The sequence below is a fragment of the Typopeltis vanoorti genome, chromosome 22, assembly GCF_054136105.1.
Source record: "Typopeltis vanoorti isolate ZY-2024b chromosome 22, IOZ_Tvanoo_1.0, whole genome shotgun sequence".
Taxonomy (NCBI): domain Eukaryota; kingdom Metazoa; phylum Arthropoda; class Arachnida; order Uropygi; family Thelyphonidae; genus Typopeltis; species Typopeltis vanoorti.
Genome location: NC_143570.1, coordinates 94458182 through 94473425, shown reverse-complemented (window position 1 = coordinate 94473425; position 15244 = coordinate 94458182). Strand labels below are relative to the sequence as shown.

The 15244-nt window shown below is 38.3% G+C and overlaps 1 protein-coding gene across 1 annotated transcript in view; it reads left to right on the top strand.

Moving 5' to 3' along the window:
- The window catches only part of LOC150094573 (integrin alpha-9-like), a 670422-nt gene that overhangs the window by 352182 nt on the left and 302996 nt on the right, over positions 1-15244 (top strand). The window contains exon 15 of the mRNA XM_090411817.1: positions 9084-9241. Coding sequence (XP_090267943.1) covers positions 9084-9241 — 158 coding nt within the window. The remainder of the gene's footprint in view (positions 1-9083; positions 9242-15244) is intronic.

The following is a 15244-nucleotide window of genomic DNA, read 5'->3' as shown; positions in this document are numbered from 1 at the left end:
CATTATTCCATTCTAAGTGGTTATTAATCCTCTGTTGGTATAAATTTCTTCTACTTGAATCATTTAGTAGTCTTACTTTATAATTAGATTTTGTTTCTCTAGTTTGGTTATTTTTTTGTATTTTTTGTAACAAGTTTGGTGGAAACCTTAGTTTTGCCTGCACTAAATAGTGATATGTGTCGATTTCTAACCCTCTTTTGACTTTAATGTCTAGGAAGAGGTTTGCTGCTTTTTCATTTTCTATAAAATAGTCTATTATTGATTTTGTCCTCTTGCACATGTATATTTTTATGTTATGAGAAACCTTTATCTGGTCTCTTTCAACTAAACATGAGTTAGCTGGTCTCATAAGGAGGTAGGAGGTTTTTTTCACCCAGAAAGTCGGGTCCCCCCCCCCCCAGAACAGGCAAACCGGCCCCCATGAACACAAGCATCTACAGACATAGGACCCACCGGGTGGTATAGAGCTAACCATATCCTCAATACAGTAGTGGTTAAATGAATAGAAAAGCTTCAACACTGCAAAGTAAAAGACGGGAAGGAATAATAAGAAGACAAAGAGAATGCTGCTGATGTCAACCCATTCCGAATGTTAGTCCTCACCAGTCTCTCAAACACACTGACCTCAACTCAAGACAAGCCATGTGTCCTATAATTCTTTAGTTTTATCACTCACTTTTATGAAGTGGAACAGTTTTGCCTTCTTTCCACTATTTGGAATAAACTTGGCCCAATTTAAGACTAGTGTTAAAGAAGTAAGTTAAAGCTATTAACCCTCTAGAATATTTGCTGAAGTCCTACAGCCTCATTAACATGAAGTCTATTCAAATTTTTTTTATATACCTCCTGCTTACTTTCCATCAGTGACTGTTTTCCTTCCTACTACTCCCAAGTTCTGCATTTTGTTACTTTCATAAGGATAAAATACTTCCAATGAATTGCTCATTTAACATCTCTACTATATCCTCCTCAGTGGTTATCATTTTACCATTGTTGCTAACCAGTATCATCCTTTCATAATCTTTTTCTTCTACTGGCCACATATCGAAAAAAATTTCTTTTGGACTCGTAAGCTAAATGCTGCTCATATAGCACTTTTGCTATCCTTATCAAGCAAGTCACCTTTTTTGTTTGCTCTTTGTATGCTTCAAGCAACTGATTATTACCATTTATCTTCTGCTGCCGTCACAATTTCTTTTTTCTTCAGATTTCATTATTTACTCTTCGGTCATCCATTTCACGTCTGTTTTATTAATATCATGACCTGCAGAATGCATTCACACATTATACCTTCCAAAAAAATAGTTTCTGGGTAAGGACAAGCAGCATTGATCTCCTTTCTGTCGAATTCATAATTTCATGATGTAGCTGCATGCCATCTCCTGAGTTAGTCATAATTACCAACTTTGTAGTTCCACACATCTCTTTCTCACATATATGCTTTTATATGGCTTTTCACTATCCAAGTGATCAATTCATGGTCACTTTCACCTCCTTACAGTAACATCCTGTGATGAGATAATTACATCTAAAACCCTTGATCCTCATGTACCCTCTGCCGTGTACTGCATAAGACAATTGTCCCTCAAAATCTCAAGATTCAGTTTAGTCCCCACCCACCTCCCAGATGCTCTGTCTTCATTCTAGTCTATATTACCAAAATTAAAATCATGATGATCATGCTTTTCTTATTAGCCAGACCAGTTTGTTTATATATTTCCTTCTTGCTGCCCTGCATGTCTATAGCAACACCCAATTAAATATTTCATTCTATCCACCTCACACCATACTGCTTAAAAATCACTGCCAATAATTGCTCCTTGCATCTCCTCCTTACATGGATACAAGTTCTCCACTATATCAACAGTACTCCTCCACCCTTTCTGTCCTATCTTCATGAAAAAAATGTCTGCATCTTTATTCTTGTCATAACACCATCCTTGTTCAACATTGTCTCAATTATTCTGACAATGTTTGGGCAAATGAACTCTATTTCATTTCCCTTATTTTGAATACTTTTGCATTTGTAAACAGACATGCTAACTCCCTTCTTGGTCGGTAACAAATCTCACTGGCCTCACTTCTCAGATATGATTCCTCCATACCCTCTTGCCCTTTCATTCCTCTCTATCATCACTGACTATCTTCCTCTCTCTCTCCTAACTTAAATAATGCCTCCACATCCTTTACCATCTCGATCGTTTCTTGTACTATCAGCCATCCACTCCTGTATCCATCATCAACACATCTGTGTCTCCCTGTCATTCCACTTTTTCCCCATTTCCATGTGTTCTTTCTCTGTCATTCTCTTCACTCATGCCACCCACTTCTCCATTCACAAGCCCTCTTACTCCACTTTTCTGCTTTTCCAAATCACTTCTTGCTTCTTCAGGTCTTCCATTCACTTCTGTCATTACTCTCTCTTGCAGAAACAGTTTCTCGAGGTGACTCTTACCAAATCCATTTAAAAATAGTCCATCTTTTTTATACAATTCCTGAAATTCTTCACACATATTCACAAAATTGAACCCCTTTCTCTTCACTCAACTTCATTAGCATACCATTCATAATCTTCACTTGCCATCTCAACTTATCACTATTATACCTGGGCAACACACTGACTACATTTCCTACGACACTTATCCTTCACTCTCCTCGATAACCTTCTGATATCTTTCTTAACATTCTTCTTCAACCAAATAATTTGTGCTTACTACCAATACAAACTCTTTTGATCACTAACTCCTCATAGGAATAGAATACAAGATTGGGTTGATAAACATGGTATCCTTTGATGATCAGCATGAATTTGGCAAATTTAGCAATTTACTTGCATTTTATGATAAGGTAACAAGTGTGTTAGATAAGCGAGAATCATATACAATGATATTCTTGGACTTTGAAAAAGCATTTGATAGATTACCACGTAAGTTGGTGTAGAAGCTACATAGATGATTGGCTCTCTGAATGATACCAGCAACTTGTGTATGATGGAGCAGTGTCAAAAAAAAAAGTATAGCCAGTGGTGTGTCCTCTTCACTCATGCCAATGTGAGGTGGTGTATCAGTGTCAAAAAAAAAAGTATAGCCAGTGGTGTGTCCTCTTCACTCATGCCAATGTGAGGTGGTGTATCAGTGTCAAATACAGTGCACTGTGTGAATACAGGGGCATAAGTTTTTGGTTCATTATGTTAGATACACTGCAAGTTAGGGCCTCTTGCAATAAGTTGAGTCTGACTCCATGGAAGTTTTTAATACTTGCATGACATTTTTAATAAATGTATGATTGTATCATTTAGGTAAAGATAGTGCAGTGGCACAACCTTTAAGGATTATATAAGGACCAATATAGGTGAAATAAAAGTGCAAAGAAATTACTATTATTATTACCCCAAGATCTCATGGAGTCAAAGACTCATCTGGGAGGTCCTTTTATCACACACACAGCTCATCATACCGTGCCTTGAACACACTCAAACTCCTTGCAGACACCATACTCTCAGGCAAGGCATTCCATCATTTACAACTCTGCCCGAAAAAAACCTGCCCCTCACTCCCCTACTCACACCCTCTTTATACAGTTTCCAGGGATGACCTCTGGTTCTCCCCTGATCTCCCACTCTTTTCTGTAGAACTTCTCCAGCATTGATCCTATAACAACCCCTTACCAACTTGTAGGTCTCTATCATATCTCCCCTCTTCCTCCTGTCCACCAGACTCTGCAAATTACATCTTCTCAATCTCTCCTCATACTCGACATTCCAGTGGTCAGAAACTACCTTAGTCAGTCGCCTTTGGACCCTTTCCAACAACTCTTCATCCTTCTGAAAACCAGGTGACCAAATCTTGGCACAATAGCCCATGTGTGGCCTAATCAAAGCCTTATACAATAGAACAAGAATCTCCCTGCTTCTACACATCAGTGTCCTCCACATCATTCCCAGAAGCCTTTGTGTTGTCTTCACAATTTTGGCGATGTGTCCCCTAAATTTCAGATCCTTATCCACTATCACCTCCAGATCTCTTATTTCTTCCACCTCCAACAATATATCCTCACAAAGCATAAATTCTGCATCACATCTTTGTTTTTCAAATTTTAAAACCATACATTTTGCAGCATTGAACTCGCATTTCCATGCCCAATCACTCAATTTGTAAGGCCACAACATTTTCACTACTTTTCATGGTTCGTCTCGCTTTGCATCATCTGCAAACAACTGAATATCTCCAACCAAATCTTCACCAATATCATTAATATACAAGTTAAACAGACCCCTGAGGCACTTTACTAGTGACTTTCCTTTTCCTGGATATCGCTCCCCCATACACAACTTGTTGATACCTATCAGATAGCCAGTCTCCAATCCAATGCACTAATCTAATATCCAACCCCATCTACTCTAGTTTGACTATCAATTTATCATGAGGTATTCTATCAAAAGCCTTTGTGAAATCTAAGTATATTACTGTGTATCCTTCTCCTCTGCCTAAGGAAGCAGTCACTTTATTGTAATAAGTAAATAGATTACTAAAACATGACCTCCCTTTAGCAAATCCATGATGTCCATCAAAGATATCATTGTTGTCAACCCAGCTGTGGATCCTAGATGTCACAAGTTTCTCCAACAGCTTAACCACAACACCTGACACACAGATAGGCATATAGTTTGATGCTTGAGTTTGATCACCTCCTTTATGAAGTGGCACAATCTTGCCCTCCTTCCACTCCTTAGGGACTTGACTGAAAAATTGTGAAATCTTAACATGAAAGTAACCATGGGATCAGTTGTCACATCTAGCTGTGTATATGAGAATGTGCAAAATAACTGGCATTGCTTCTGTTCAGGCTTTTTTATTACTATTAACACACTCCTCCATATAGTTGAGACTCATTGAGGGAGATACATAGTCGCACAAAAAACCCATCAAACTGTGCTTTAAACTTATGAGGGTGGTCTGAAAAGTTCTTGGCCTCAACCATAGATGACAACACTATCAGCAAGATTTTTTTTTTCCAACTTGGTACATCTGTCATAAGCATCCATATGAAATTGAAAGTCATTCTATCAAGTAGTTTATTTTATACAACTGTCTGAAGCAAAAGTGTTATCTGTATTACTTGAAATGGATAAAATTGAGTATCGTGCGGTTATAAAATTCTTTGTAAAAGAAGGTTTAATGACAAAAGAAATTCATTCAAAGTTCATAAAAGTTTATGGGCACTCTTCTCTTTCATTTTTGATAATTAAGAAATGGGCTGCCAGGTTTAAACGTGGCTGTACCAGCCTTGAAAATGATCCACTTGAAGGATGTCCAAAAAAGTGTAACAACTCCAAAAATCATTGATCGAGCACACAATATGGTATTGGGATGACCTGTGAGTCAAAGTGCGTGAAATTGATGAGACTATAGGCAATTCAAAATAATGTGTAGGATATTGATAAGCTGATATTTAAGTTGCAGCACATGGGTCTGGATGTCAGATTGGTCAACTGGATTCAGGATTGGCTGTCTGATAGGTATCAGAGAGTTGTGTATGGTGGAGTAGTTTCCAGGAGGCAGAGGGTCACAAGTGGGGTCCCAGAGGGCTCAGTACTAGGACCTATATTGTTTAACCTTTATATCAATGACATAGCCAGTGGATTGCAGGGGGATATTCAGTTGTTTGCGGATGATGCGAAGCTGGGAAGGATTATTAGTAATAGTGCAGATGTGGTAGCCCTGCAAGAGGATTTAAATAAGCCAGATAGATGGGCAAATGATGGGGGTATCAGTTTAATGCAGCAAAATGTAAGGTCTTGAGGTTTGGGAAACATAGATGGGATGCTGCATACTCTATGGGAGGAGTTATACTGGAGGAAGTAGGGGAGACGAGAGATCTGGGGTTGATGATTGATAGAAACCTGAAGTTTAGGGGACATATTGCAAAGGTGGTGTAGGTAACACAGAGGATTGCTGCTATTATGAGAAGGACACTGACCTGCAGAGATAAGAGGGTTATCATTCCGTTGTATAAGTCTCTGATCAGACTACACTTGGACTATTGTTCTCAGATTTGGTCCCCAGGATTTGAAGGGGATAAATTAACTGTGGAAAGGATACAAAGACGGATGACAAAGATGGTTTCAGGACTGTACAAAGATAGTTATGAGGATCGGCTGAGAGAATGTGGACTGCAGAGTTTGGTGGATAGAAGGAGAGGTGATATGATTGAGACTTTTAAACTGTTGAGAGGTGGTTACAGGGTTGACACTGGGGAGTTCTTTCGCTTGAAGAGGGTAAGGAGTGGTTTCTTTGTGTGGAGGGTGGTTGAGCCATGGAATGCATTGCCTGATGGAGTGGTGGGAGCAAAAACGGTCAGTGAGTTTAAAGAGTGGTATGATAGACTTTGTGTTTCTCAGGGGGGTACCTCTCCTCGATGAGTCTTGACAGACTTTGTCTTAGGAAGGACCTCCCTCGATGAGTCTTTTGACTCCTTGGAGGCCTGAATAATAATAATAATATATTTAGCATGAAGAATTGCAAATGATAAAGCTTTGCGCAAGGTGGGTGCCGCACTTGCTCACACCAGATCAAAAATGCACTCTCATGAAAATCTCTAAACAGTGCTTGGAGCATTTTAACATGAATAAAACTGATTTTATGCATTGATTTATTACTATGAATGAGACTTGGATTCACCATTACACACCACAATCCAAAACAGTGGAGAGAAGCCAGTTGTTGAGTGCCAAAGAAGACAGTTGGTTCCATCAGCAGGAAAGGTCATGACATTGGTGTTTTGGGATTCTAAAGGCATTTTGTTTATTAATTATCTTGAAAATGGTAAAACAATAACGGGAATATTATTCCGATCTTTTAAACTGACTAGATGAAAAAATTCGTTAGAAAAGACCCGGTTTGCAGAAGGAAAAAATCATCTTTCATCAGGGCAATGCACTTGTCCACAAAGGTATTTTGGCAATGGGAAAATTAAATGATCTGCACTAGGAATTGTTGGAACATCAACCCAATTCCCCAGATTTGGCTACCTCTGACTTCTGTCTCTTCCCAAAACTAAAACTCTTCCTCGCTGGTCAGCGTTTTTCTTCGAATCAAGAGGCGATTGCAGCTGTAGAGGGGTATTTTGCAGATCTTACTGAGAACCACTACAGGGATGGGATAATGGTGCTGGAGCATCGCTGGAGTAAATGTATTAGTCTTAAGGGAGATTATGTTGAAAAATAAAAATAATTTTGAAATTATAAATTCGTTTTTTTATTGTTAGGCTGAGAACTTTTCAGATCATCCTCTTATTTAATGTGTCCATATTCACTACACTTACCAACCACCCTCCATGCAAAGAATCTGTTCCTCACTCCCTTTCTCATAAATTCCATATATAACTTGGCTGGCCGGCCAAGTGATTAGCATGTCCGCTCTCCAGTCAAGAGGCTGCGGGTTTGAATCCTGCCGTGGGCATGGATGTTTGTGATTTTCTGCGAAAATACTAGTGGTGGTGGTGGTGTTTGGCATCGGTGTAGATGGTGGTTCATTGTAGTTGAGACAGAAAGCTGTAGAGTAGGTGTCCTCCCTCGAAGAGTCTTTGGACTCCTTGGAGGTGTCACGTAATAATAATTTCCAGGGATGCCCATTTGTTCTGTCCCCCTTTCTATGAAAACTTTCTTGCACATTAACCTGCTAAAAACCCCTGATCAAATTATGTCTCAATCATATCCTGTTTCTTCCTCCTATTCACAAAGTTTTGCAAATTGCATTACCTCAATCTGTCTTCATATTCCAGAGATCAGTTGCCATCTTAGTTAACTCTCTCTGGCCCCTAACACACACTATATATTTTCATCATGATGAAAACTATGTGACCCACTCTGCACATAATAATCCATATGATGCCCGATCAAGACTTTAACAACAGAATGATAACTTGTTTATTTTTGCATTTCAAGGTTCTTTGCATAACTGCCATAATCCAATGTTGATGACTTCGCAACTTGTGCAATGTGAGTTCTAAACTTCAGGACCTTGTTGACCACAACTCCTAAATCTCTCTCATCTCCTCTGTCTCTTTCAGAATTTGAACATGACCATTTAATCTGTTCAAGTCCTCCTTGTAAGGCTGCAAAATCTTCTTGACTTCTCATCATTCTACAGCTATCTTGTTAGACAGATTTGCCATGCTAACTCCCTGGAACATTCCCTTAAGATACACAGTAATAAGTCATGAAGCCCTTATTGCTTTAGCAACATAAAGCTTACCTAACTCTGCACTGGAGCTTCTCATCATGCCACATGTACCATTTTCATCCATTAACATGATCTTTACCATAATCATTCTTCCTACTACTCGCCATGTATTGAAAAAAAAAAAAAAAAAAAAAAACTAGGATTTTTCTTTTCCTTATTGCTAATTTCTACTCGTAATTTAGTATTTCTGTCCTTACCAATTGAGTCTCCTTCTTGTTCTGCTCTTCATGCAACTGAAAATTATCATTATCCATCTTGTGCTGCTTCCACATTTCCTCATAGATTTCATGCTTAAATTATTCTTTCATTTATCCAGTTCTCTCATTTATCCACACCTTTCTATCTTGTCATTTGAAAACATTCATACACTGAAGCTGTTAAATCTCTCTTGGCCAGTGTCCAGTAGCATTTATCTCCTTCATTATCACTTAACTCCTCATTCCATGATATAGCTCCATGTTGTCTCCTCATCTTTTCATAATCATCAGCCTTTTCCACATATCTTTTCCACATAGAAGTCTTCATATGACTGGTTCTGTCCAGCTGATCCTTATTCACTCATAATCATGATCTAAGAACAAGGGTTTATCTGAAAATGACTACCAGAACTAGTCACCACTGCTTTGTCAATATGAGTTTAAGAAATGTGATATGCACTGAAAATTTGAGTATGGGCCACTCAAACTGAGTCGATTAAATGGATATGCATGTGTACTAATAATAATACTAGTTTTTAATTGCATTTTACTTGCCTTTATTTTTTATTAATACGTGATGTTAATTTAATAACTGCTGAATCGATTAAATCTGAATATCTTTTTTTTTTTTTTATATACTAAGATCACATCCTGTGGTAAGAATCAAGCTTGTTCTGGAATTTGATACACGACGTGTAAACATCAATGATACCAAATGTCAGTCTGGAAATGAAAAAGTACCATGTTTTAATGCTAGCTGTTGTCTGACTTATGTAGGAACGCATGTTCCACAAAATTTAGGTAAGCCTTTTCATCTCCACATAAAAATGACACACAAAGTGTGAGAATTAAATAGTTGATTATGTTAGCAACAAGCGTTGAACTTTTATATTCCAGCTTTGTGTAAATTGAAGACATTTCACCAAGTGATAAAATGTGTAACTTCATTTATTTTTTAAAACAAATATGTAGAAAAATTTGTTAATACACATAACTATTGTTGTTGATTTGAGACTTGTAAGACAAGAAGTGGGTATAACTTTCAAAGTCATCATTCTGAAATTATGATCTTCAGCATAACTGGTAATTAGTTTATGGAATTAACAAAGCATATAAAGTATATTAATTAAAGGTAACTTTAATGAATAACTTCTATATTTCGGCAACGTCACATTGCCATCTTCAGGAACATAAAGATATGGTATGTGCACTCAGGAACTAACACAAAGCAAATGAGGAAGAAAGCAAGAAACTAATATTATTCCTAAAGTCCTAATCGTGCCCTCTTGCAGGCTAATTTGGTAGTCTTGGCAGTTGGGCTGAAGTTCTCATAATGAAAGTCTCCCAAATTTGGGGCAGTTTCATGCACCCAAATTTGTTGAGGTTAGGAACGTTTTTTAGAGCTGCTGAAGATTCTTTGAATAATCTTTCGTATTTAAACTTGCTGCTATGAATTATTTTTGTTTTCTTCCAACAAATTTTATGGTGGGTATCTAAGGCATGGTCTGCCAGCCCAGAGCAGCTGTACTGGTGAAACCAGATGTAGTCTTGGTGTTCTGAAATCCTGATATTTGTTGTTCTGCCTGTTTGGCCAAAGTAGGACAATTTGCAGCTGCAAGGGACCTGGTATATACCATAAAATTCAACAGCGAAAAGTCAGCTACTGGAACAAATCTGAAAACAAACCCCAACTCAACATCACCAGAGTTAAAGAGAGGTACTATCAACATAATAAGCCTGAATGGCAAAGAAATGGAGCTAGCTGAGGAATTAGAAAAGTACCACATCGACATAATAGGGGTGACTGAAACAAAACAGACAAAAATTGGTGAGATCTTTCTGAGCAATAAATACAAAATGTTATATTCAGGAAATGACAATCAAGGAAAAGGAGTAGCCATAGTATTCAACACTAAATATGAGGCTTATCTTCTTGAATGGCAAGCAGTCTCAAGTAGAGTGATGTGGGCCAATATCAGAATGGGGAATTGGACAGTGAGACTTATTTGTGCCTATGGTTCCACAGAAGGTTCTACTAAGGTAGAAGTGGAGGAATTTTTTGATGCTTTAGAAAAAGCAACTGCCACGATGAAAAAGAAAAAGTTGGTCCTTGTTGGGGATCTAAATAGCAGAGTAGGAAGTGATTGTCAGGCATACAAAAATATTTTGGGAAAATTTGGAGAAAAGAGCAAAGCTAATAACAATGGCAAATACCTGTTGGATTTCTGCTCAGGACATGGACTGGTTATTACTAACACCATGTTCCAACATAAAAATGTGCACAAATTCACATCGAGAGAAGAGGCTAGGAATAAGAAAAGTCTCATTGACTATGTTATTGTTGATAGTGATGTTTTCTCCCTGGTGCAGGACACCAGACTGTACAGAAGATTTGAAATTGGAAGTGATCAATATATAGTCTTGAGCAGGATGAAGTTGAATTTCATATTGAAAAGAATAACATGTAAGAAAGTTTTAAAGTAAATAAAAGTTGAGTAGCTCTCAGATGTGAACTGTAGACTAAAATACACAAAGATTATTGAAGAAAAAATGAAAGAGTTTGAGAACAGGAATCAAACCTTGGAGATTCAGTGGCAAACTCTGAAGAAAACATTGATTAATTCTGCCAGAGAGACATGTGGTGAGGTTGTCTGCAAGGATAAAAAATCAGAACTCCCTGGTGGACACAGGAAGTTAAAGAAGAAAGCATATCACAAGTCCTGTCATATAAGTCAGCTTGTGCTCTAAACAGCTAAACAAAAGTCATGGGAGGACTTTGGCAAGAATATAGAAAATAAATATCAAGAAGGTGGCAAAATATTCTGGAGGTTGTTGAAGAAGCTTAGGAATGGAGGAAAGAGTGCTGTAAAAGGAGTTAGAGATGATAAAGGTGACATGAAAATGGGAGAAAAAGATATTCTTGAAGTATGGAGTAAATACTTTGAAAAACTGCTAAATGAAACAAGCAGTGATGGCAGCACAGTGGTAAAAAACACTGACCAGGCATGCAGTCAGGAATACATATCCATACTTGAAGTAGAAAAAGCCATCAAAGGCTTGAAATGTGGAAAGATATCTTTGAGGGAAAAAAAGAGAAATTGAGGGAATACAGTTTGCAAAGCTTTGTGAATAGGAAGAGAGGGAGGATATGAATGAGACATTTAAGTTGGTGAAGGATTTTTATCAGATTAATGTGGAATAAATTTTTCATAGAATGGAGTAGACCAAGGGAACATCCCTGTAAACTGTATAAGGAGGGTGTGTAGGGGCTAAAGGAGCAGGTTCTTTGCATGGAGAGTACTTGGGATTCATTGCCTGACATTGTAGTGAATGCAGATGCATTGAATGAGTTTGAAGCATGGCTTGATGGGATTTGTGTGTAACAGTATGTACCTCCTGTGATGAGTGTTTTGACTCATGGAGGTCTAGTGCTAATAATAATTTATTTACATTTTTAGGTTGCAACATGGTTTTTGTCTGGCTGTCCCATGTCCTGAACAGAAATTTAGCAACCTTTGGTGTTTTCTCAAGACTTTCTCAAAACATTTCATTGTTTGTGATTCATTTCGTACTTTGCTGTTTAAGTTTTCAACAAGAACTAATATAAATTGAGTGGATATTAAATTCAACATCATTTCAAAACCGAATACAGAAACTATAAAAGTTTCATGAGAAAAAACAAGAACTAAGTTTTCCTTTATGTTAGCTGTCCTATCTAACAATCAAAACATTCCACTCCTTCCTTGTTAGAACAATGTATGAAACAACAGACAGAGATAAGTATCATTGGTCCATTCTCCCATTTTGAAATTTCTTGCTGTACTTTATTTTCAGATTTAAAGTAGTGATCAGGCAAAGGAGGAATGAATCCTTAAGTCTTGCTTTCCTTGATCATTTCTGCATATAACATATTATAGTCATTATTTAGAACTCATGTTTGTCTTCTTTGTCTCAGTAGTACAAATTATACTGATGTGGTGTTACCATAATTCTTCTTTTTTTATTTATATACTGGGGGGTTCACCCCCTGGCGCCTATGACACCCAACCCCTTGAGTTCCGGACTGGTAGGCCGGTTCTCCTTGAATTCTGATGACTCGAATTTTGAAGACTCTACATTCAGGGTAGCCCTTGAGTTTCAAAACGTTTCAAATAACTTAACAAAAAACGTGACACAAAAACGTTACAAAAAAAAGCTTATCATTTTATATTATAGAGTATATATGTGTGTGTGTGTGTGTGTGTGTGTGTGTGTATGTATGTATGTATGTATATATATATATATATATATATATATATATATATATATAATCCACAAATGGAATAGAAGAAAGGAAGAGTCTGTTCACAATTTTGGTTGAAAAGCTGAGGATTGTAATTTTTGGGGAAGGCAGAGTAAGGGAGACTGGACAGAAGTTTTAAAGAACAGAAGTAGATAGAATAAAAGAGGAGGCAGTGAAGTTGGTTCAGTGAGTTTTAAGTTGGACTGTAAAAGGGTGTTGGTTAGAAGTGGCTCTTGTTTTAAAGATTTTGGAGGAGAGTGGAGGAATAATAGTGGCCAGTTCAGCAGAGCACTGTCCAAGAAATTATCTGTAGAAGATTCAGAAACTGAACATCTGTGAGGGATTAAAGTGAGTATGTGAGAGAGGGATCATCAATTAGCTGGACTACTCTCTTCTGGATAGAATCGAGAAATCTTAGAGCATTTTGGTGTACCACTCCAAATATGGGAGCAGTATTTCATGGCTGGGCAGATTTGGTCTTTGTATAGAGTTAGCAGATGTGAAGTAGTGTCTTCTGCAAAAAAGTACACCTAGATTTTTGCCAGTTGTAGAAGCTATATTTGAAATATGGCTGTGCCAGGAAAGATTGGATGTGCAAGTCAGGTCAGTCCAAGAAGAGAAATCAGATCATGTTTGGATATCTCAGTATTACTGCAGGTATGGGGGAGGGATGAAAGCTCTTTCTTGCAAGAGATCAGGCAGAATTGAGTTTTGGTGGCATCTGAGTTCAGATCCTTGGTCCTGGTAGACCTTGAGGATTCTGATACTTGAGCACTTTGTCAAGGCGCATACAGTCATCAGCAAAGCTATGTATGGGATTGGAAGTCTGTGAGAGCAGGTCATTTATGTACAAGAGGAAGAGATTGGGTGAAAGAACAGAACTCTAGGATGCTCTTGCATGGTGGAGAAATCTGAAAAGAGCAAGCTGTCCACCATGACGTAGTGAGCGACCAGTGAGAAAGTTGGCGATCCAGTTGTAGAGTGGGGGAGACAGACCAAATGATAGAAATTTGGTGAGTAGATCTTTGTGCTAAACCCAATCAAATGCCTTTGAAATGCTGATGCCAACCATGTGAGTTTCTCCAAATTTCTCCATGACTTGAGTCCATAGGTGGGTGGACTTATGATTGCAAGTGGTGGAATCCATACTGCTGGTCACTGATTAGTTGGTATGTCTCTAAATGGTTCAAGAGTTGGTTGTTGATAACCTTCTCCATAATTTTCGAGAGAACAGAAGTGAGAGCAATTGGATGGTAGTTCATTGGTTGATTTCTATCACCTTTCTTTGGAATGGGCTGGATGTGGACCTGTTTCCATGTTGTCAGGTAGATACCAGTCGAATAGGATAGATTGAAGAGGTGATACAGGATAGGTGTTAGTTCTGGGACACAATTTTTTAACGCAGTAGGTGGATACCATCAGGACTAGAGACCTTGTTTGTGTTCGGGTTGTTAAAGATTTTTCAGATTTATTTTTGTCACAAGACTATGGAAGACATGAGAGGAACCGTTCTTTGTGGAGTGGAGGGGAACTTTATGCAGGTCATCAATGCAGGAATGGAAGAGAAGGGTGATGCAAATAAGTTTGCCTTGTCTTTAAGTGAGGTAATTACAATACCATCTGGATGCGAGAGTGGTGGAAACCTGGAGGAGCAGAGGTTTTGCACAATGGCCTTGGCGAGGGAGGACCAGAAGGAGTGACTGCCATTTGGGCAGGAGGGAGTTTGCAGCATTTGGCCCCTTTCAAAGTCTGACTTGGTGAAGATTCTTTTACAACTGTTGCTTGCTGTAGTATAGGCAGAGAGGGCAGCTGGTGTTTTGGTCTTGAGCAGATTGTGGTAAGCTGAGGTTTTTTCTTTTACAGCATTGGCACCCCTTTCTGAGAACCAAGGCGTGGATGGTGGCTGAGAGTTTGGAATGGGAGATTAAGCCTTCATTCCTGTGAGGATGATTTCTGTTATTCAATCTGAGCAGGTGTTTGGATCAGAAGAACTGAAGCAGTAGTTGGACCACAGGAAGGAGGAATAGAAGTCATGGAGGTCCTTCCAGTTGGCACCCTTGTGGTGCTAAATGACAAGAGACTGTGAACTAGTCAGTTTAAGTTCTTTTGTAGCAAAAGAGACTTGTATGAGGTTGTTGTCTGAGTTTCCAAGAGGATAAATGACAACTACAGTACACCTGGAAAGGGAGCTTGTTAGGATAAGGTCAATTATGTTGTCAAATTGGAGCAAGTTGTATGGTATTCTGGCAGGAAGACTGATATGAGATAGGTCATTGGTGATGGCAAACAAATTAGCATCCCTGCCTAGTTGATCAGTGAAATTGGAGAAACGGAGCCAATATGAGTTATGGACATTGAAGGATGACCTCACTATTGGGATACTTGGACTGCAGAAAGTCAAGCTTTAGAGAGGGAGAGAAAGGTAAAGAGGTCAGAGTGGTTGACTGAGTTTGGAGAGCAATAGAGGGAGCATATGAAAAGGGTAGATTGATTTGGTATAGAAATTTTGAGCCAAAGCAGAT